Source organism: Pseudophryne corroboree, chromosome 2 (assembly GCF_028390025.1).
Source record: "Pseudophryne corroboree isolate aPseCor3 chromosome 2, aPseCor3.hap2, whole genome shotgun sequence".
Taxonomy (NCBI): domain Eukaryota; kingdom Metazoa; phylum Chordata; class Amphibia; order Anura; family Myobatrachidae; genus Pseudophryne; species Pseudophryne corroboree.
In genome coordinates this window covers 1,021,945,732-1,021,969,343 of record NC_086445.1, presented here as the reverse complement: position 1 = coordinate 1,021,969,343, position 23,612 = coordinate 1,021,945,732, and the positions used below count along the sequence as shown (strand labels likewise).

Genomic DNA, 23,612 nt, shown 5'->3' with positions numbered 1-23,612 from the left:
GACTTCACCCGAAGAGAAAGATCCTGAACCATCTGAGTAAGTTCTTGAATCTGGCTGACTAAGAGCTGACCAGGATTTGGCCCTAAACCTGTTGGATTCATGAGGCCGATAAACTCTCACAAAACTGAATGAGAAAAAATTAAACCCCGTTTAATTTTAAGTTTTGGTATGGCCGGTAATAATGTTATGATTCCAGCACTCTGGTCAGAGGAGATCTTATGGCAAGGACCGGAGCACTGGAACGGAATGCTGGGGAAGGGAGCAGGACAGGAAAATAGCCCCTGGCGCCCTAACTCTTTTGTCTCACCCGTGTTGTCAGAAATCCCCTGCGAGACTATGGTTTCTTGAGCCCTTGGCAGCCGCATTTGAAGGGCGGATTATGTCTGCCCAACTTCGATGCCCCCCGGTCTTAATGAGAGACAAAGGGAAACCCGAGACAGGGTGATAACAAGAGGCCCTCTAACTAAACAACCAGGCCAGGGGCTAAGCAAACTCAAAACTATAATATGTGCGGAGAAACCGCCAGGGAAAAGGACAACCAAAATATCCACTTGTCCAATTCTCCTACCCGGCACCGCCGAGTACCAGAGAGGACTTGTGGAAGCGGAACCCTCCGCAAATGCTCCAAACACAAAATATAAAAGGTAAAGCGGCTGAGCCGCAACACACGGCAGAGCCGCAACTCACGAACACCACTGGATATAAAACGGTGATCAGTCAGGACTCCAGGGAACCAAACGACCTCTTGGGATGAGATGACAACTCCCGAATACCGGACTTCTGAGGACTGGAATGACCGGATACAGCAGGACTGGAAACAGACTCTCAGCAAACAAAGGCAGCATGCAGGAAGCTATTACCGGCGTCTGTGAGAAGCCCTGGGAGTGTATTTAACAAGGAGTCCTCCAATCAGCTGCTAAAGGCTGATTAGAATAAATGCCGTGCAGCTGCCTTGCTGCATGGCCAGAGAGCAGGTGAATATCTTAATTTCCTAAAGCCTAGCAACGGGGAACGCGGTCCGCCAGTGGCTCAGCGTTGCTAGGCGTCTAGCGTTGCTAGGGAGCCGGCGGCTGTACGTGCACGGCGTCTCTAGTTGCTAGGCGCCGGGCCGCGCAGACCATCAAGCGGACCCCGGCGCCTAACAATTGATGAGCATAGGACAGACTCCACAATGGCTGTGTAGAAAGTGAGCAGCAGCTTCTGCGGGATGTTGAATTTCCTGAGTTGCCTCAGAAAGAACATTCTCTGTTGTGCCTTCTTGACGATGGAGCCTATGTTTGGCCCCCATTTGAGGTCGCGGGAGGTTTTAGACCCAAGGAATTTGAAGGAGTCGACCCGCGGCACCACGCTGTCAGCAATCACTAGTGGGGGCATGGCAGCAGGTTTCTTCCTGAAGTCCACTACCATCTCGACCGTTTTGATGGGGTCTAGGTTAAGGTTGTTCTTACCACACCACAGAGTTAGCCGGTCCACCTCGCGTCTGTATGCCGACTTGTCTCCTCCCTTGATTAGACCAATGACGGTGGTGTTGTCTGCGAATTTTAGGATTTTTACTGGTTGCTCGACTGAGGTACAGTCATTGGTGTATAGAGATTATATGGATTAAGCGATAATGAAGAATTTATAAAAAAAAAAACCACATTTCACCCCTTTTCAACCCTTTGGGGGTGGACTTTTGAAAAATCCCTTCGATGTGGGTGCCTACATCACAAAGAAAAGCTACTGTCCAAACTTCAAGTTCCTAGTCCTCATGGTTGTGGAGATTCGTAATGAGTCATTCATGTCTGCGCAATGTGCCGCTGCGCACATTACCTAGGTTTATATGGTTGCTAAAAGCTGCTAATTTACATGCACACTTCTATGGGGTGCAAGTCAAAATTAGCGATGCCACTGCCCGTGAAGTGTTATCGGCTGCGCATTGCCCTGTAGTGAATTCCACCCTTATTATCACAATGGCAGAATTATAGCTAGAAATTTTATGTTGTTTGTGCTTTTTTTCTGTACATGATATCCAGGACCTGGTACAATATGAAATGGGAAATTCTGCATAAGAGGAACTCCTCCCACACAAATGGGATACGTCAAGGACCTGTATACACTTCCTCAGCTAACATCAGTCTAATGCAGGAGCTCAGAGAGTCTGTGTCCCCGGCAGAGACGGTATATTACAGAGACAGCTCTCCGTGGATTTTACCTTCTTCCCCTGACAAGCCGATGAGAAATCTCGTAAGTTGTTACTTGATAATACATTCATTTTTTGACATGACAGTTAATGAACTGGTTTGTGAACTGGGAATACAGGTTTTATCTGTTGGGCGTTTTTCATCAGTTACTTATTTCTTACAATTGGAATTATTCCCGGAAAGTTCTTTTTGTCGCTATAGTTGCAATCATTCTCATAGTTGTGTAATTACTAAGTTATCTAAATAGGAACATACACAGATCTATCTATCTATCTATCTATCTATCTATCTATCTATCTATCTATCTATCTATCTATCTATCTATCTATCTATCTATCGCATATCTACCTACATATATATATATATATATATATATATATATATATATATATACCTATCCATCCATCTATCTACCTACCTAACTGTCTGTCTATCTATCTCATATCTAACTACACACCTATCTACCTCATATCTACCTATCTACCTACCTACATATCTATCTATCTATCTATCTATCTATCTATCTATCTATCTATCTATCTATCTATCTCATATCTATCTACGTACCTAACTACCTCATATCTATCTACCTACCTGTCTAACTACCTACATCATATCTATCTATCTATCTATCTCTCTACCTGATACCTATCTGTCTACCTGTCTATCTATGTACCTGTCTGTCTGTCTGTCTATCTATCAATCTACCTCATATCTACCTACCTCATATCTATCTATCTATCTATCTATCTATCTATCTATCTATCTATCTATCTATCTATCTATCTATCGCATATCTACCTACATATATATATATATATATATATACCTATCCATCTATCTACCTACCTACCTGTCTGTCTATCTATCTCATATCTAACTACACACCTATCTACCTCATATCTACCTACCTATCTACCTACCTACATATATATATCTATATATATCTATATCTACCTATTCATCTATCTATCTATCTATCTATCTCATATCTATCTACGTACCTATCTACCTCATATCTATCTACCTACCTACCTGTCTAACTACCTACCTCATATCTATCTATCTATCTATCTCTCTACCTGATATCTATCTGTCTACCTGTCTATCTATGTACCTGTCTGTCTGTCTATCTATCAATCTACCTCATATCTACCTACCTCATATCTATCTATCTATCTATCTATCTATCTATCTATCTATCTATCTATCTATCTACCTCATATCTCTCTACCTACCTGTCTGTCTATCTTTTTATCTACCTCATATCTATCTACCTACCTACTGTATCTATCTACCTCATATCTATCTATCTATCTATCTATCTATCTATCTATCTATCTATCTATCTATCTATCTATCTATCTATCTATCTATCTATGTCCATATTCAGCGATGTCGGTGACTGTGTGGCATGGACTAGGAGAAAGAACATGTGTGTCTGTTCTCCGTTACAGAGGGTGTTGGCTGTGGTAATTTAGCATACAGTAGATTACTGTATTCCACCTTCACTGATGTTTCTACATCTGTTAGTTATACTATTACAGTACATTCTATTGGGCTGTATAAAGTTGTATGTAATGGCTGGTGCTTGTTGTTTCTAATGAATGCCATTGTGTCATTTGTGTGGAACCCACTGGACATAAGATCTGTAGGATCATATATCATCTACATTGCGTTTCAGGTCTGTTGTTATTATTATTTATTATGTTTTATTTTTAAGATACCTAAAAAGTGTCTTTAGGAATATACACAGTAACAGTGTAACTTTACATATCGTAAGTACAATACAATGTAAATTGGTAGGAAGGGGACATGTGGGGAGGGCTGAGCAACTCGTTAAGGGAAGGAGATCTATCTATCTATCTATCTATCTATCTATCTATCTATCTATCTATCTATCTATCTACATTGAATGTATACTTTGCTTATACAATACACAATGGCGGGAGACGTCTTATACTGTAGATCAAATTGAAGCTTTAGTGAATGCACAGTGTAGATAAAAAGTGTGGAGAGGTTATTTCCCCTTCTTAGGTGTCAGCTCTGCAGCTCAGGGACGGGTAGACCCTTACAGCTGTGGGAACTTTTTGTAGCTGGAACTTTTATCAAGAAAGTATGTATTCAATTTTACCACCTATTAGTTAATGCTGAATAATGACTTACATTAATTATGTACAATAATAAAAATAGCGTTACTGTAGAAGCTGAGAAAGTCGTTCCTTTCACTTGCGCCGTGCGGGCAGGGTAGTAAGTACAGCAGTATGCATGATGTACTGCACAGAAGCAATTTACAGTACTGTGTAAACAATGTCAGGGCTGTCTTATGATCACGTGTTTTCAGTGATAGTGTTTTACCAGTCATAGTACATATGGCAATATTACCTGCTCCAGTGATTGTCAGGATCTGGGCCACACCCCAAAACATCAGTCCCTTTCAGAGGCGGATTGGCCATAGGGTTTACAGGGAAGATTCCCGGTGGGCCGACGCACCCGCGGGGCCTGTTTTGTTTGAGGACATGTGGTCCTATTAATAGACATAATGAATAAGATGCAAAATAATTTGCATATATGAAAATGACTTTGCCACTTAGCCTGTGATTGCAGATGATCTAGTGTATGCTCTGTCTGCCTGCTTGGCTGACATATAAGATTGAGTGAATAGTGATTGGGATGCGGTTGGTGTAATAAGCAAGAAAATATATCTTTCTAAAGAATTATATAGTTTACTAAATTCCAAAGGTGTATCATATAATTTGCTCATAATATTTAATTTTAGTTCCTTTTAACTTCCCCCTTGATGCTGGACATGCCCACTATCTGGAAAGTCTTGGGGGGAGGGTGCTGCTGCCACAGCCCATGGGTAGACCTTACACCTCTGGTGCTGCCCAAGTGGGGCCACTAGTGCAAATTTTTCCAGGGCCTCTTTTTGTTCCCAATCCGCCCCTGGTCCCTTTCACCTGTTCACCTCCCTAAGAACGATCCTGCTGCAGATACCGGTAGGTGATCCAGCAAGGGGTCATATCTCAGAGAGGTGTGTACATTAATCTTTTATGTATGTTGCTGTGGCTGTACAGCTAAGCATACTGTAATAGCCACAGCCGCAGGGGACAGAGGAATGGGTACTAATTTGGGAATAAAGTATGTAAGAGCCAGTAACTGTGCACCTTGGTAAGACCATGCTGCACTGCAGAAGGGGCAGATATAATGTGCAGAGAGATTTAGATTTGTGTGGAGCGTGTTCAATCTGAAATATAAAGTGCAGGCAGTGTACAAATAAAGCTGTCGGGCATGTGTGGGCTACATGCAAAAGCAGTCAGTATTTACCATGCATGCAAGAAATGCATGTATATTACACCCCTTGCATTGCTACATGGTTTGTCCAGGTGCAAAGTTACTGTACTTGCTCTTTCTTACTTTACTCCCAAATCAGAATCAGGCCCATAGACAATAGTGCAGGTGCTATAGATAGGTTACATACGTTGTCCAGGTGGGCAGGATGCCGGCTGTGAATATCCCGCCAGAGTGCCAGCAGCGTGACGAGCGCTAAGACTCCCCTTACGGGCTCACTGCGCTTGCCACAGGATCTATTCCCACTCTGTGGGTGTCGTTGACACCCATGAATGAGAATAGCCCCTGTGCGCCGGAATTCCAGCTGTCGGGATTTCGGCGTCGACATCCTGAATGCCTGGATCCCAGCAGCCGCCATTTTAACTGCATCCCCTATAGATAACACACAAGGAGGAGAGAGTGGAGAGAGCAGATAATACAGCACACTGTGGCCATTACTCCTGTGCAGAGTCAGACCACGATACTTATGACTTAGTTTCAGGTTATCCACTTACATTGATGTGCGACAGAAACACCAGTTCATCTATCCCAAAGCTACATGTGTAATACCCAGCCAGGGTGAGGTCCTTAACGGGGTGAAGCGGGTGTAATGGGCCCTACACACTGGCCGACATCACTGCACGATATGAACGATCTCGTTCATTAATGAACGAGATAACGTTCATATCGTGCAGTGTGGAGGCTCCAGCGATGAACGATGCGCGGCCCCGCGCTCATTCATCGCTGGTGCCCCGTCGGCTGTGCATGCAGGCCAATATAGACGAGTTCGTCCATATTTGCCTGCACGTCTACGGAGCCGGGTGACTGGGAGAGTGAAAAAACTTCACTCCCCCCGTCACTGCCCCCCCCGCCGCCGGGTCGCCCGTCGGCAGTATCGGCGGTCGGGCAGCTCGGCAGCACATCGCTGAGTGTGTAGGGCACATAAGCTGCAGTTACCTCTGTAGCGGAGACGTCTTCTTACTTCTTCTTACAGAGGCAACTTTTTCTCTTTTGGACAAAAGAAACATTTTATTTAACTCCAATCCAAGAATGCAATAAAATATATTTTCCATTCACCAGTCACTTAGGGGAATATTTACTAAGCAGTGATAAGAGCGGAGAAGTGAGCCAGTGGAGATATTTCCCCATCAACCAATCAGCAGCTCTGTATCATTTTATAGTATGCAAATTATAGATGTTACTTTAGTGCTGATTGGTTGCCATGGGCACTTCTCCACTGGCTCACTTCTCCACTCTTATCACTGCTTAGTAAATGTACCCCTTAATAACAATCCTAGGGAAACACTTTTCAATACATTCAATAAGCTGTGGAACAGTCTGAACCCAATAACTGACATACCGTACATCTGCTGCTGGTCATAAACTGATAAAGCGCTTATGTTAACTCTGCTTGATCTTCAATAAAGGCCGCAACTATTACATTCAACTCCATATCCTAAGGCATGGGTCTTCAACCTGTGGCCCTCCAGCTGTTGTGGAACTACACATCCCAGCATGCCCTGCTCAGTTTTAGCATACCTTAATGGCAAAACTGTGGCAGGGCATGCTGGAATGTGCAGTTCCACAGCAGCTGGAGGGCCGCAGATTGAAGGCCCATATCCTAAGGCGTCAGTATGTTCCTTCAGTGTAGTTACTGTAGCTCAGCTTTGGCACAATAAAGTTACTATATCATTCAGATGCTCGCTTGGGAAAGTTATATCTCATCCAGATAAATGACTGTTGCTTGCTTCATAAGCTAGCACAACACATTCCAGTCCCTTATCAGTAACGAGCAGTTATTTCACAGTACCATCTGGGCCACTGTTGAGCTGGTTAATAATAGAGATGAGCGGGTTCGGTTTCTCTGAATCCGAACCCGCCCGAACTTCATGTTTTTTTTCACGGGTCCGAGCGACTCGGATCTTCCCGCCTTGCTCGGTTAACCCGAGCGCGCCCGAACGTCATCATGACGCTGTCGGATTCTCGCGAGACTCGGATTCTATATAAGGAGCCGCGCGTCGCCGCCATTTTCACACGTGCATTGAGATTGATAGGGAGAGGACGTGGCTGGCGTCCTCTCCATTTAGATTAGGAGAGAGAGAGAGAGAGAGATTGACCTGAGGCTGTGATACTGTAGAAGAGAGTGCAGAGTTTAGTGATTGACAACAGTGACCACCAGACAGTGCAGTTGTTTGTTTTATTTAATATATCCGTTCTCTGCCTGAAAAAAACGGTACACACAGTGACTCAGTCACATACCATATCTGTGTGCACTGCTCAGCCCAGTGTGCTGCATCATCTATGTATATATTATATATCTGACTGTGCTCAGCTCACACAGCTTATAATTGTGGGGGAGACTGGGGAGCACTGCAGTGCCAGTTATAGGTTATAGCAGGAGCCAGGAGTACAAGACAGTCACATACCATATCTGTGTGCACTGCTCAGCCCAGTGTGCTGCATCATCTATGTATATATTATATATCTGACTGTGCTCAGCTCACACAGCTTATAATTGTGGGGGAGACTGGGGAGCACTGCAGTGCCAGTTATAGGTTATAGCAGGAGCCAGGAGTACAAGACAGTCACATACCATATCTGTGTGCACTGCTCAGCCCAGTGTGCTGCATCATCTATGTATATATTATATATCTGACTGTGCTCAGCTCACACAGCTTATAATTGTGGGGGAGACTGGGGAGCACTGCAGTGCCAGTTATAGGTTATAGCAGGAGCCAGGAGTACATATTATATTAAAATTAAACAGTGCACACTTTTGCTGCAGGAGTGCCACTGCCAGTGTGACTGACCAGTGACCTGACCACACTGACCACCAGTATAGTTAGTAGTATACTATATTGTGATTGCCTGAAAAAGTTAAACACTCGTCGTGTGACTTCACTTGTGTGGTGTTTTTTTTTTTATTCTATAAAAAACTCATTCTGCTGACAGACAGTGTCCAGCAGGTCCGTCATTATATAATATATATACCTGTCCGGCTGCAGTAGTGATATATATATATTTTTTATATCATTATTTATCATCCAGTCGCAGCAGACACAGTACGGTAGTTCACGGCTGTAGCTACCTCTGTGTCGGCACTCGGCAGTCCATCCATAATTGTATACCACCTACCCGTGGTTTTTTTTTCTTTCTTCTTTATACATACATACTACGACATCTCTTTATCAACCAGTCTATATTAGCAGCAGACACAGTACAGTACGGTAGTTCACGGCTGTGGCTACCTCTGTGTCGGCACTCGGCAGTCCGTCCATAATTGTATACCACCTACCCGTGGTTTTTTTTTCTTTCTTCTTCATACATACATACTACGACATCTCTTTATCAACCAGTCTATATTAGCAGCAGACACAGTACAGTACGGTAGTTCACGGCTGTGGCTACCTCTGTGTCGGCACTCGGCAGTCCGTCCATAATTGTATACCACCTACCCGTGGTTTTTTTTTCTTTCTTCTTCATACATACATACTACGACATCTCTTTATCAACCAGTCTATATTAGCAGCAGACACAGTACAGTACGGTAGTTCACGGCTGTGGCTACCTCTGTGTCGGCACTCGGCAGTCCGTCCATAATTGTATACCACCTAACCGTGGTTTTTTTTTCTTTCTTCTTCATACGTACATACTACGACATCTCTTTATCAACCAGTCTATATTAGCAGCAGACACAGTACAGTACGGTAGTTCACGGCTGTGGCTACCTCTGTGTCGGCACTCGGCAGTCCGTCCATAATTGTATACCACCTAACTGTGGTTTTTTTTTCTTTCTTCTTCATACGTACATACTACGACATCTCTTTATCAACCAGTCTATATTAGCAGCAGACACAGTACAGTACGGTAGTTCACGGCTGTGGCTACCTCTGTGTCGGCACTCGGCAGTCCGTCCATAATTGTATACCACCTACCCGTGGTTTTTTTTTCTTTCTTCTTCATACATACATACTACGACATCTCTTTATCAACCAGTCTATATTAGCAGCAGACACAGTACAGTACGGTAGTTCACGGCTGTGGCTACCTCTGTGTCGGCACTCGGCAGTCCGTCCATAATTGTATACCACCTAACCGTGGTTTTTTTTTCTTTCTTCTTCATACGTACATACTACGACATCTCTTTATCAACCAGTCTATATTAGCAGCAGACACAGTACAGTACGGTAGTTCACGGCTGTGGCTACCTCTGTGTCGGCACTCGGCAGTCCGTCCATAATTGTATACCACCTAACTGTGGTTTTTTTTTCTTTCTTCTTCATACGTACATACTACGACATCTCTTTATCAACCAGTCTATATTAGCAGCAGACACAGTACAGTACGGTAGTTCACGGCTGTGGCTACCTCTGTGTCGGCACTCGGCAGTCCGTCCATAATTGTATACCACCTAACCGTGGTTTTTTTTTCTTTCTTCTTCATACGTACATACTACGACATCTCTTTATCAACCAGTCTATATTAGCAGCAGACACAGTACAGTACGGTAGTTCACGGCTGTGGCTACCTCTGTGTCGGCACTCGGCAGTCCGTCCATAATTGTATACCACCTAACTGTGTTTTTTTTTTCTTTCTTCTTCATACGTACATACTACGACATCTCTTTATCAACCAGTCTATATTAGCAGCAGACACAGTACAGTACGGTAGTTCACGGCTGTGGCTACCTCTGTGTCGGCACTCGGCAGTCCGTCCATAATTGTATACCACCTAACCGTGGTTTTTTTTTTCTTTCTTCTTCATACGTACATACTACGACATCTCTTTATCAACCAGTCTATATTAGCAGCAGACACAGTACAGTACGGTAGTTCACGGCTGTGGCTACCTCTGTGTCGGTACTCGGCAGTCCGTCCATAATTGTATACCACCTAACTGTGGTTTTTTTTCCTTTCTTCTTTATACGTACATACTACGACATCTCTTTATCAACCAGTCTATATTAGCAGCAGACACAGTACAGTACGGTAGTTCACGGCTGTGGCTACCTCTGTGTCGGCACTCGGCAGTCCGTCCATAATTGTATACCACCTACCCGTGGTTTTTTTTTCTTTCTTCTTCATACATACATACTACGACATCTCTTTATCAACCAGTCTATATTAGCAGCAGACACAGTACAGTACGGTAGTTCACGGCTGTGTCTACCTCTGTGTCGGCACTCGGCAGTCCGTCCATAATTGTATACCACCTAACCGTGGTTTTTTTTTCTTTCTTCTTCATACGTACATACTACGACATCTCTTTATCAACCAGTCTATATTAGCAGCAGACACAGTACAGTACGGTAGTTCACGGCTGTGGCTACCTCTGTGTCGGCACTCGGCAGTCCGTCCATAATTGTATACTAGTATCCATCCATCTCCATTGTTTACCTGAGGTGCCTTTTAGTTGTGCCTATTAAAATATGGAGAACAAAAATGTTGAGGTTCCAAAATTAGGGAAAGATCAAGATCCACTTCCACCTCGTGCTGAAGCTGCTGCCACTAGTCATGGCCGAGACGATGAAATGCCAGCAACGTCGTCTGCCAAGGCCGATGCCCAATGTCATAGTACAGAGCATGTCAAATCCAAAACACCAAATATCAGTTAAAAAAAGGACTCCAAAACCTAAAATAAAATTGTCGGAGGAGAAGCGTAAACTTGCCAATATGCCATTTACCACACGGAGTGGCAAGGAACGGCTGAGGCCCTGGCCTATGTTCATGGCTAGTGGTTCAGCTTCACATGAGGATGGAAGCACTCAGCCTCTCGCTAGAAAAATTTAAAGACTCAAGCTGGCAAAAGCACAGCAAAGAACTGTGCGTTCTTCGAAATCCCAAATCCACAAGGAGAGTCCAATTGTGTCGGTTGCGATGCCTGACCTTCCCAACACTGGACGTGAAGAGCATGCGCCTTCCACCATTTGCACGCCCCCTGCAAGTGCTGGAAGGAGCACCCGCAGTCCAGTTCCTGATAGTCAGATTGAAGATGTCAGTGTTGAAGTACACCAGGATGAGGAGGATATGGGTGTTGCTGGCGCTGGGGAGGAAATTGACCAGGAGGATTCTGATGGTGAGGTGGTTTGTTTAAGTCAGGCACCCGGGGAGACACCTGTTGTCGGTGGGAGGAATATGGCCGTTGACATGCCAGGTGAAAATACCAAAAAAATCAGCTCTTCGGTGTGGAGGTATTTCAACAGAAATGCGGACAACAGGTGTCAAGCCGTGTGTTCCCTTTGTCAAGCTGAAATAAGTAGGGGTAAGGACGTTAACCACCTTGGAACATCCTCCCTTATACGTCACCTGCAGCGCATTCATAATAAGACAGTGACAAGTTCAAAAACTTTGGGTGACAGCGGAAGCAGTCCACTGACCAGTAAATCCCTTCCTCTTGTAACCAAGCTCACGCAAACCACCCCACCAACTCCCTCAGTGTCAATTTCCTCCTTCCCCAGGAATGCCAATAGTCCTGCAGGCCATGTCACTGGCAATTCTGACGATTCCTCTCCTGCCTGGGATTCCTCCGATGCATCCTTGCGTGTAACGCCTACTGCTGCTGGCGCTGCTGTTGTTGCTGCTGGGAGTCGATGGTCATCCCAGAGGGGAAGTCGTAAGACCACTTTTACTACTTCCACCAAGCAATTGACTGTCCAACAGTCCTTTGCGAGGAAGATGAAATATCACAGCAGTCATCCTACTGCAAAGCGGATAACTGAGGCCTTGGCATCCTGGGTGGTGAGAACCGTGGTTCCGGTATCCATCATTACTGCAGAGCCAACTAGAGACTTGTTGGAGGTACTGTGTCCCCGGTACCAAATACCATCTAGGTTCCATTTCTCTAGGCAGGCGATACCGAAAATTTACACAGACCTCAGAAAAAGAGTCACCAGTGTCCTAAAAAATGCAGTTGTACCCAATGTCCACTTAACCACAGACATGTGGACAAGAGGAGCAGGGCAGGGTCAGGACTATATGACTGTGACAGCCCACTGGGTTGATGTATGGACTCCCGCCGCAAGAACAGCAGCGGCGGCACCAGTAGCAGCATCTCGCAAACGCCAACTCTTTCCTAGGCAGGCTACGCTTTGTATCACCGGTTTCCAGAATACGCACACAGCTGAAAACCTCTTACGGCAACTGAGGAAGATCATCGCGGAATGGCTTACCCCAATTGGACTCTCCTGTGGATTTGTGGCATCGGACAACGCCAGCAATATTGTGTGTGCATTAAATCTGGGCAAATTCCAGCACGTCCCATGTTTTGCACATACCTTGAATTTGGTGGTGCAGAATTATTTAAAAAACGACAGGGGCGTGCAAGAGATGCTGTCGGTGGCCAGAAGAATTGCGGGACACTTTCGGCGTACAGGCACCACGTACAGAAGACTGGAGCACCACCAAAAACTACTGAACCTGCCCTGCCATCATCTGAAGCAAGAAGTGGTAACGAGGTGGAATTCAACCCTCTATATGCTTCAGAGGTTGGAGGAGCAGCAAAAGGCCATTCAAGCCTATACAATTGAGCACGATATAGGAGGTGGAATGCACCTGTCTCAAGCGCAGTGGAGAATGATTTCAACGTTGTGCAAGGTTCTGATGCCCTTTGAACTTGCCACACGTGAAGTCAGTTCAGACACTGCCAGCCTGAGTCAGGTCATTCCCCTCATCAGGCTTTTGCAGAAGAAGCTGGAGACATTGAAGGAGGAGCTAACACGGAGCGATTCCGCTAGGCATGTGGGACTTGTGGATGGAGCCCTTAATTCGCTTAACAAGGATTCACGGGTGGTCAATCTGTTGAAATCAGAGCACTACATTTTGGCCACCGTGCTCGATCCTAGATTTAAAGCCTACCTTGGATCTCTCTTTCCGGCAGACACAAGTCTGCTGGGGTTGAAAGACCTGCTGGTGAGAAAATTGTCAAGTCAAGCGGAACGCGACCTGTCAACATCTCCTCCTTCACATTCTCCCGCAACTGGGGGTGCGAGGAAAAGGCTCAGAATTCCGAGCCCACCCGCTGGCGGTGATGCAGGGCAGTCTGGAGCGACTGCTGATGCTGACATCTGGTCCGGACTGAAGGACCTGACAACGATTACGGACATGTCGTCTACTGTCACTGCATATGATTCTCTCACCATTGAAAGAATGGTGGAGGATTATATGAGTGACCGCATCCAAGTAGGCACGTCACACAGTCCATACTTATACTGGCAGGAAAAAGAGGCAATTTGGAGGCCATTGCACAAACTGGCTTTATTCTACCTAAGTTGCCCTCCCACAAGTGTGTACTCCGAAAGAGTGTTTAGTGCCGCCGCTCACCTTGTCAGCAATCGGCGTACGAGGTAACATCCAGAAAATGTGGAGAAGATGATGTTCATTAAAATGAATTATAATCAATTCCTCCGCGGAGACATTGACCAGCAGCAATTGCCTCCACAAAGTACACAGGGAGCTGAGATGGTGGATTCCAGTGGGGACGAATTGATAATCTGTGAGGAGGGGGATGTACACGGTGATATATCGGAGGGTGATGATGAGGTGGACATCTTGCCTCTGTAGAGCCAGTTTGTGCAAGGAGAGATTAATTGCTTCTTTTTTGGGGGGGGTCCAAACCAACCCGTCATATCAGTCACAGTCGTGTGGCAGACCCTGTCACTGAAATGATGGGTTGGTTAAAGTGTGCATGTCCTGTTTTGTTTATACAACATAAGGGTGGGTGGGAGGGCCCAAGGACAATTCCATCTTGCACCTCTTTTTTCTTTTCTTTTTCTTTGCGTCATGTGCTGTTTGGGGAGGGTTTTTTGGAAGGGACATCCTGCGTGACACTGCAGTGCCACTCCTAAATGGGCCCGGTGTTTGTGTCGGCCACTAGGGTCGCTTATCTTACTCACACAGTCAGCTACCTCATTGCGCCTCTTTTTTTCTTTGCGTCATGTGCTGATTGGGGAGGGTTTTTTGGAAGGGACATCCTGCGTGACACTGCAGTGCCACTCCTAGATGGGCCCGGTGTTTGTGTCGGCCACTAGGGTCGCTAATCTTACTCACACAGTCAGCTACCTCATTGCGCCTCTTTTTTTCTTTGCGTCATGTGCTGATTGGGGAGGGTTTTTTGGAAGGGACATCCTGCGTGACACTGCAGTGCCACTCCTAGATGGGCCCGGTGTTTGTGTCGGCCACTAGGGTCGCTAATCTTACTCACACAGTCAGCTACCTCATTGCGCCTCTTTTTTTCTTTGCGTCATGTGCTGATTGGGGAGGGTTTTTTGGAAGGGACATCCTGCGTGACACTGCAGTGCCACTCCTAGATGGGCCCGGTGTTTGTGTCGGCCACTAGGGTCGCTTATCTTACTCACACAGTCAGCTACCTCATTGCGCCTCTTTTTTTCTTTGCGTCATGTGCTGATTGGGGAGGGTTTTTTGGAAGGGACATCCTGCGTGACACTGCAGTGCCACTCCTAAATGGGCCCGGTGTTTGTGTCGGCCACTAGGGTCGCTAATCTTACTCACACAGTCAGCTACCTCATTGCGCCTCTTTTTTTCTTTGCGTCATGTGCTGATTGGGGAGGGTTTTTTGGAAGGGACATCCTGCGTGACACTGCAGTGCCACTCCTAGATGGGCCCGGTGTTTGTGTCGGCCACTAGGGTCGCTAATCTTACTCACACAGTCAGCTACCTCATTGCGCCTCTTTTTTTCTTTGCGTCATGTGCTGATTGGGGAGGGTTTTTTGGAAGGGACATCCTGCGTGACACTGCAGTGCCACTCCTAGATGGGCCCGGTGTTTGTGTCGGCCACTAGGGTCGCTTATCTTACTCACACAGTCAGCTACCTCATTGCGCCTCTTTTTTTCTTTGCGTCATGTGCTGATTGGGGAGGGTTTTTTGGAAGGGACATCCTGCGTGACACTGCAGTGCCACTCCTAAATGGGCCCGGTGTTTGTGTCGGCCACTAGGGTCGCTTATCTTACTCACACAGTCAGCTACCTCATTGCGCCTCTTTTTTTCTTTGCGTCGGCCACTAGTGTCGCTTAGCTTAGTCATCCAGCGACCTTGGTGCAAATTTTAGGACTAAAAATAATATTGTGAGGTGTGAGGTATTCAGAATAGACTGAAAATGAGTGGAAATTATGGTTTTTGAGGTTAATAATAATATGGGATCAAAATGACCCCCAAATTCTATGATTTAAGCTGTTTTTTAGGTTTTTTTGAAAAAAACACCCGAATCCGACAAAAAAAATTCGGTGAGGTTTTGCCAAAACGCGGTCGAACCCAAAACACGGCCGCGGAACCGAACCCAAAACCAAAACACAAAACCCGAAAAATTTCAGGCGCTCCTCTCTAGTTAATAATATACACATGGAAATGAGTGACACTGCAGGAATCTGGGTAAGGTATATGCAGATTAGTGACACTTGACTTGAGTCTAAAGTGACGAGTTCTCAGCATCAGTAAAAGGCAGGCGAGGTTCTGGGGCAGCTCAATGACAATCCATTATGATCAACGGCAGGTTAGAGGCCAGAGTTAAACAATTAATAACAGGCAATAGCTCTAGAACAAGGCTGGCCAACCTGTGGCTCTCCAGCTGTTGTAAAACTACAAGTCCCAGCATGCCCTACTACACTTTTTCTATTAGGTAATGCTAAAACTGTGGCAGTGCATGCTGGGATGTGTGGTTTCACAACAGCTGGAGAGCCACAGGTTGGCCAGGCCTGCTGTAGACGAATGCAGCCGACCCTCCCATGCTTCCAGGCAGTAACCGCAGTGCACAGGGACAATTCAGCCATAGTGTCAGTATGCACAGTCTGAGCAGAGATGAACTGCGTCTTATATCCAGCAGCTGGAATGAAGCTGAAGGCTGTTCTGTAGTACCACTTATATGTCAGAGACGGGCGCCGGTATACTGTGCGCCGGGATCCCGACAGCCGGCATACTGAAGACCACCCGTCAGAGACAGCTATGGGAAACTTGTCTTTTTATAACAATCTGTGCTGAGTCACATTTACAGTCAATCCCCGGGGCGGAATTGAAGGCTGGACGCTGATTCAGTAATATACCCGGTATAAGCAGGGGCTTGGTTTCTCGTTCCAAATCAGTGTCCGTGGCAAAGCCAGGGCCGGATTAAGGGCCACATGGGCCTGGAGCTGAGAATTTTCAAGGGCCTATACCGAGAAGGGGAGGAGCTATGACCAGTGCAGTGTGGATGTGGCCAGAACCATGTGGATGTGTACACCCATTACACAATGTGCCCTGCTGTCTCCCTAAATACATTAACTAGAAAAATTGGATCATTTTGTGAGAAAAGAAAATGACAAAAAAAAAAATTGTAATACTTTTGATTTACGATTGTTTGGACAGCTGTGTGCCTAGTCATCATTCTGCTGCCAGCAGGATGGGCCTATTTTTATGTGGAGGCCTGGAGCTGGAGCTCCATCCGCCCCATTGTTAATCTGGCCCTGCGGCAAAGCTGAGGGCTGGACCAACTGTACAGTTATGTCACTGAGCAGAACAGACACCTGTCCCAAGGGCTTTATCTGTTTCCTCAGCGGTGGAGCAACTCTTCTTACTACCTCAGCTGTCAGGGGCCCGCTTTGTTTTCCTGATGTGAGGCTCCACATTCCTGACTAACTGCTCCTCACCTCCACCTGTCACTGCTCTCACCATCTGACACTGGACAAGTGGACATGTCACCTGATCCTGACCTCTGGAGCAGCGCCGAGGTTGCTGGGAATTCACAGTGTCAGACCAGGGGACATTTACTAAGCAGTGATAAGAGCGGAGAAGTGTGCCAGTGGAGAAGTCGCCCAAGGCAACCAATCAGCACTGAAGTAACATCTATAATTTGCATACTATAAAATGATACAGAGCTGCTGATTGGTTGATGGGGCAACTTCTCCATTGGCTCACTTCTCCGCTCTTATCACTGCTTAGTAAATGTCCCCCCATGAGATACTGTACATTTTTGGTAAGAAGCAAAAAGATACACAACGCTATTAGATACTCTTGCGACCTGGTGTGCCAAGAGGTCCTGTACGGCGTGACTGCAGCAAAGATGTATGAGAACACATCTGCAGTGTACACTGCGTAATATAAGTGGGACAATCACCCAGCAAGTGCTATGCTCACCATTTGGTGTGGTGAACTGCACCTTGGGTAATGCTGCACCGATTTCGGCTGGTGGTCGCGGTTTGCTGTGTTGTCTCCAGCTGTGGTATTCCTCAATGTGTGTATGGAATACATTGGAAGAAAAACATTGAGTTCTCTGTTGTGTAGAATGGACCCACCAGATAAGGAGTTATTGGTCTATACTCACTCTTTGTCAGGTGTATGTTCGCTTTGGACATTAATTTGGAACCCTGATGTCCTTTGATGTCTTTTTTATGAGTTGTAGGGTTACCCTTTCGATTGTAGGACATTGTGTACTGTGAATGCTACTGTATACAGTACTCCATTATTAATAGTGTTTCAATCGGTTAAAAAAGCTATTGTTTAATCGATGCAATTTAGGTTTATGCCATGGAAAAAAAGTTTAGAGTTGCTTGATAAAACTGGAAATTAACAACAAAGATACTGTATAAAAAAATATAGTAAAGATTAAAAAAAAATTTAAAATGTAAAATTGTTGAAGTAAATGGGACTGAAATAACCTAACAATTAGGTTGCATCGCGTTTCGCAGATCACTACAAACTAGAGATGAGCGGGTTCGGTTCCTCGGAATCCGAACCCGCCCGAACTTCAGGTTTTTTTACACGGGGCCGAGCGACTCGGATCTTCCCGCCTTGCTCGGTTAACCCGAGCGCGCCTGAACGTCATCATCCCGCTGTCGGATTCTCGCGAGGCTCGTATTCTATCGCGAGACTCGGATTCTATATAAGGAGCCGCGCGTCGCCGCCATTTTCACACGTGCATTGAGATTGATAGGGAGAGGACGTGGCTGGCGTCCTCTCCGTTTAGACTAGAGTACTAGAGAGAGACACAAATTTTGGGGAGCATATTATTAGGAGGAGTACTACTTGCTGCTGATAGTGTGACCAGTGACCACCAGTTTAATTAATCCGTTCTCTGCCTGAAAAAAAACGATACACAGTGTGACACAGTCACATACCATATCTGTGCTCAGCCCAGTGTGCTGCATCATATGTAATACTGTATATCATTATCTGACTGTGCTGAGTGCTCACTGCTCACACAGCTTAATTGTGGGGGAGACTGGGGAGCAGTTATAGCAGGAGTACATATTTTAAGTACAGTGCACACTTTTGCTGCCAGAGTGCCACTGCCAGTGTGACTGACCAGTGACCACTGACCACCAGTATTGTGATTGTCTGCTGACCACCAGTAAATTGTGATTGTCTGCCTGAAAAAGTTAAACACTCGTCGTGTGGTGTTTTTATAAACGCATTCTGCAGACAGTGTCCAGCAGGTCCGTCATTACATAATATATACCTGTCCGGCTGCAGTACTAGTGTGATATATATATATTTTAATTTTATCTCATTATCATCCAGTCTATAGCAGCAGACACAGTACGGTAGTCCACGGCTGTAGCTACCTCTGTGTCGGCAGTCGCTCGTCCATCCATAATTGTATACCACCTACCCGTGTTTTTTTTTTTTTCTATCTTCTTGATACTAGTAGCTTACTTTAGGAGTCTGCAGTGCTGAGTCTGACAGACAGTGTCCAGCAGGTCCGTCATTACATAATATATACCTGTCCGGCTGCAGTACTAGTGTGATATATATATATATATATATTTTAATTTTATCTCATTATCATCCAGTCTATATTAGCAGCAGACACAGTACGGTAGTCCACGGCTGTAGCTACCTCTGTGTCGGCAGTCGCTCGTCCATCCATAATTGTATACCACCTACCCGTGGTTTTTTTTTCTATCTTCTTGATACTAGTAGCTTACTTTAGGAGTCTGATGTGCTGAGTCTGACAGACAGTGTCCAGCAGGTCCGTCATTACATAATATATACCTGTCCGGCTGCAGTACTAGTGTGATATATATATATATTTTAATTTTATCTCATTATCATCCAGTCTATATTAGCAGCAGACACAGTACGGTAGTCCACGGCTGTAGCTACCTCTGTGTCGGCAGTCGCTCGTCATCCATAAGTATACTAGTATCCATCCATCTCCATTGTTTACCTGAGGTGCCTTTTAGTTGTGCCTATTAAAATATGGAGAACAAAAATGTTGAGGTTCCAAAAATAGGGAAAGATCAAGATCGACTTCCACCTCGTGCTGAAGCTGCTGCCACTAGTCATGGCCGAGACGATGAAATGCCAGCAACGTCGTCTGCCAAGGCCGATGCCCAATGTCATAGTACAGAGCATGTAAAATCCAAAACACGAAATATCAGTAAAAAAAGGACTCAAAAATCTAAAATAAAATTGTCGTCGGAGAAGCGTAAACTTGCCAATATGCCATTTACCACACGGAGTGGCAAGGAACGGCTGAGGCCCTGGCCTATGTTCATGGCTAGTGGTTCAGCTTCACATGAGGATGGAAGCACTCAGCCTCTCGCTAGAAAAATGAAAAGACTCAAGCTGGCAAAAGCACAGCAAAGAACTGTGCGTTCTTCGAAATCCCAAATCCACCAGGAGAGTCCAATTGTGTCGGTTGCGATGCCTGACCTTCCCAACACTGGATGTGAAGAGCATGCGCCTTCCACCATTTGCACGCCCCCTGCAAGTGCTGGAAGGAGCACCCGCAGTCCAGTTCCTGATAGTCAGATTGAAGATGTCAGTGTTGAAGTACACCAGGATGAGGAGGATATGGGTGTTGCTGGCGCTGGGGAGGAAATTGACAAGGAGGATTCTGATGGTGAGGTGGTTTGTTTAAGTCAGGCACCCGGGGAGACACCTGTTGTCCGTGGGAGGAATATGGCCATTGACATGCCTGGTGAAAATACCCAAAAAATCAGCTCTTCAGACTTCGGTGTGGAAGTATTTCACCAGAAATGCGGACAACATTTGTCAAGCCGTGTGTTGCCTTTGTCAAGCTGTAATAAGTAGGGGTAAGGACGTTAACCACCTCGGAACATCCTCCCTTATACGTCACCTGCAGCGCATTCATAATAAGTCAGTGACAAGTTCAAAAACTTTGGAGCGACAGCGGAAGCAGTCCACTGACCAGTAAATCCCTTCCTCTTGTAACCAAGCTCACGCAAACCACCCCACCAACTCCCTCAGTGTCAATTTCCTCCTTCCCCAGGAATGCCAATAGTCCTACAGGCCATGTCACTGGCAATTCTGTCGAGTCCTCTCCTGCCTGGGATTCCTCCGATGCATCCTTGCGTGTAATGCCTACTGCTGCTGGCGCTGCTGTTGTTGCTGCTGGGAGTCGATGGTCATCCCAGAGGGGAAGTCGTAAGCCCACTTTTACTACTTCCACCAAGCAATTGACTGTCCAACAGTCCTTTGCGAGGAAGATGAAATATCACAGCAGTCATCCTGTTGCAAAGCGGATAACTGAGGCCTTGGCATCCTGGGTGGTGAGAAACGTGGTTCCGGTATCCATCATTACTGCAGAGCCAACTAGAGACTTGTTGGAGGTACTGTGTCCCCGGTACCAAATACCATCTAGGTTCCATTTCTCTAGGTAGGCGATACCGAAAATGTACACAGACCTCAGAAAAAGAGTCACCAGTGTCCTAAAAAATGCAGCTGTACCCAATGTCCACTTAACCACGGACATGTGGACAAGTGGAGCAGGGCAGGGTCAGGACTATATTACTGTGACAGCCCACTGGGTAGATGTATGGACTCCCGCCGCAAGAACAGCAGCGGCGGCACCAGTAGCAGCATCTCGCAAACGCCAACTCATTCCTAGGCAGGCTACGCTTTGTATCACCGGTTTCCAGAATACGCACACAGCTGAAAACCTCTTACGGCAACTGAGGAAGATCATCGCGGAATGGCTTACCCCAATTGGACTCTCCTGTGGATTTGTGGCATCGGACAACGCCAGCAATATTGTGTGTGCATTAAATATGGGCAAATTCCAGCACGTCCCATGTTTTGCACATACCTTGAATTTGGTGGTGCAGAATTATTTAAAAAACGAGAGGGGCGTGCAAGAGATGCTGTCGGTGGCCAGAAGAATTGCGGGACACTTTCGGCGTACAGGCACCACGTACAGAAGACTGGAGCACCACCAAAAACGCCTGAACCTGCCCTGCCATCATCTGAAGCAAGAAGTGGTAACGAGATGGAATTCAACCCTATATATGCTTCAGAGGTTGGAGGAGCAGCAAAAGGCCATTCAAGCCTATACAATTGAGCACGATATAGGAGGTGGAATGCACCTGTCTCAAGCGCAGTTGAGAATGATTTCAATGTTGTGCAAGGTTCTGCAACCTTTTGAACTTGCCACACATGAAGTCAGTTCAGACACTGCCAGCCTGAGTCAGGTCATTCCCCTCATCAGGCTTTTGCAGAAGAAGCTGGAGGCATTGAAGGAGGAGCTAAAACAGAGCGATTCCGCTAGGCATGTGGGACTTGTGGATGGAGCCCTTAATTCGCTTAACAAGGATTCACGGGTGGTCAATCTGTTGAAATCAGAGCACTACATTTTGGCCACCGTGCTCGATCCTAGATCCTAAAATGTGGAGAAGATGATGTTCATTAAAATGAATTATAATCAATTCCTCCATGGAGACATTGACCAGCAGCAATTGCCTCCACAAAGTACACAGGGAGCTGAGATGGTGGATTCCAGTGGGGACGAATTGATAATCTGTGAGGAGGGGGATGTACACGGTGATATATCGGAGGATGATGATGAGGTGGACATCTTGCCTCTGTAGAGCCAGTTTGTGCAAGGAGAGATTAATTGCTTCTTTTTTGGTGGGGGTCCAAACCAACCCGTCATTTCAGTCACAGTCGTGTGGCAGACCCTGTCACTGAAATGATGGGTTGGTTAAAGTGTGCATGTCCTGTTTATACAACATAAGGGTGGGTGGGAGGGCCCAAGGACAATTCCATCTTGCACCTCTTTTTTCTTTCATTTTTCTTTGCGTCATGTGCTGTTTGGGGAGTATTTTTTTGAAGGGCCATCCTGCGTGACACTGCAGTGCCACTCCTAGATGGGCCAGGTGTTTGTGTCGGCCACTAGGGTCGCTTATCTTACTCACACAGCTACCTCATTGCGCCTCTTTTTTTCTTTGCGTCATGTGCTGTTTGGGGAGTGTTTTTTGGAAGGGCCATCCTGCGTGACACTGCAGTGCCACTCCTAGATGGGCCAGGTGTTTGTGTCGGCCACTAGGGTCGCTTAGCTTAGTCATCCAGCGACCTCGGTGCAAATTTTAGGACTAAAAATAATATTGTGAGGTGTTCAGAATAGACTGAAAATGAGTGGAAATTATGGTTTTTGAGGTTAATAATACTTTGGGATCAAAATGACCCCCAAATTCTATGATTTAAGCTGTTTTTTAGGGTTTTTTGAAAAAAACACCCGAATCCAAAACACACCCGAATCCGACAAAAAAAAATCGGTGAGGTTTTGCCAAAACGCGTTCGAACCCAAAACACGGCCGCGGAACCGAACCCAAAACCAAAACACAAAACCCGAAAAATTTCAAGTGCACATCTCTACTACAAACGCGTCAGAGGAAGCAGATAGTGATCTGCGATACGTGTCACACCTACATTTTGAGGTTATTTAATTCATATTAACGTCACCAATTTTATATTTTTACAGTTATTTTTTATCTTTATTTTTTATTATCTATGTTAATTTCCTGGGGGGGGGGATATATATTTTTATTGTAGATAGATAGATATATAGATAGATAGATAGATAGATGGATAGATAGATACAATTATGTATTGATCCACAGGCAAAAGAAAAGTGAAAGTGAATCTGTGACACGTTACCGTAGCTGCGGCCTGCCAGACTCAGTGCTATGATCTCATCGCATTACTCAGGCTGCAGCAGCGTGTTCAGTACGGGGCGGTACCTGGGTGTGTGATGAAAGCAAACCGATAGTGCTGTATAAATACATAATAGAAACCATAATGAGCCAAACAAATTAAAAAAGAAAAGGAAATAGAAATATAAACAATGATTCAGCAGTATGCATGGTGTAATGGC

At 45.6% G+C, this 23,612-nt stretch overlaps 1 protein-coding gene across 1 annotated transcript in view; it reads left to right on the top strand.

Annotated features, from left to right (window-relative positions):
- Nucleotides 1-2,133: 2,133 nt before the first annotated feature.
- Nucleotides 2,134-23,612, top strand: part of CD86 (CD86 molecule) — a 155,170-nt gene continuing 133,691 nt past the window's right edge. The window contains exon 1 of the mRNA XM_063953886.1: nucleotides 2,134-2,226. Coding sequence (XP_063809956.1) covers nucleotides 2,215-2,226 — 12 coding nt within the window. The 5' untranslated portion in view covers nucleotides 2,134-2,214. The remainder of the gene's footprint in view (nucleotides 2,227-23,612) is intronic.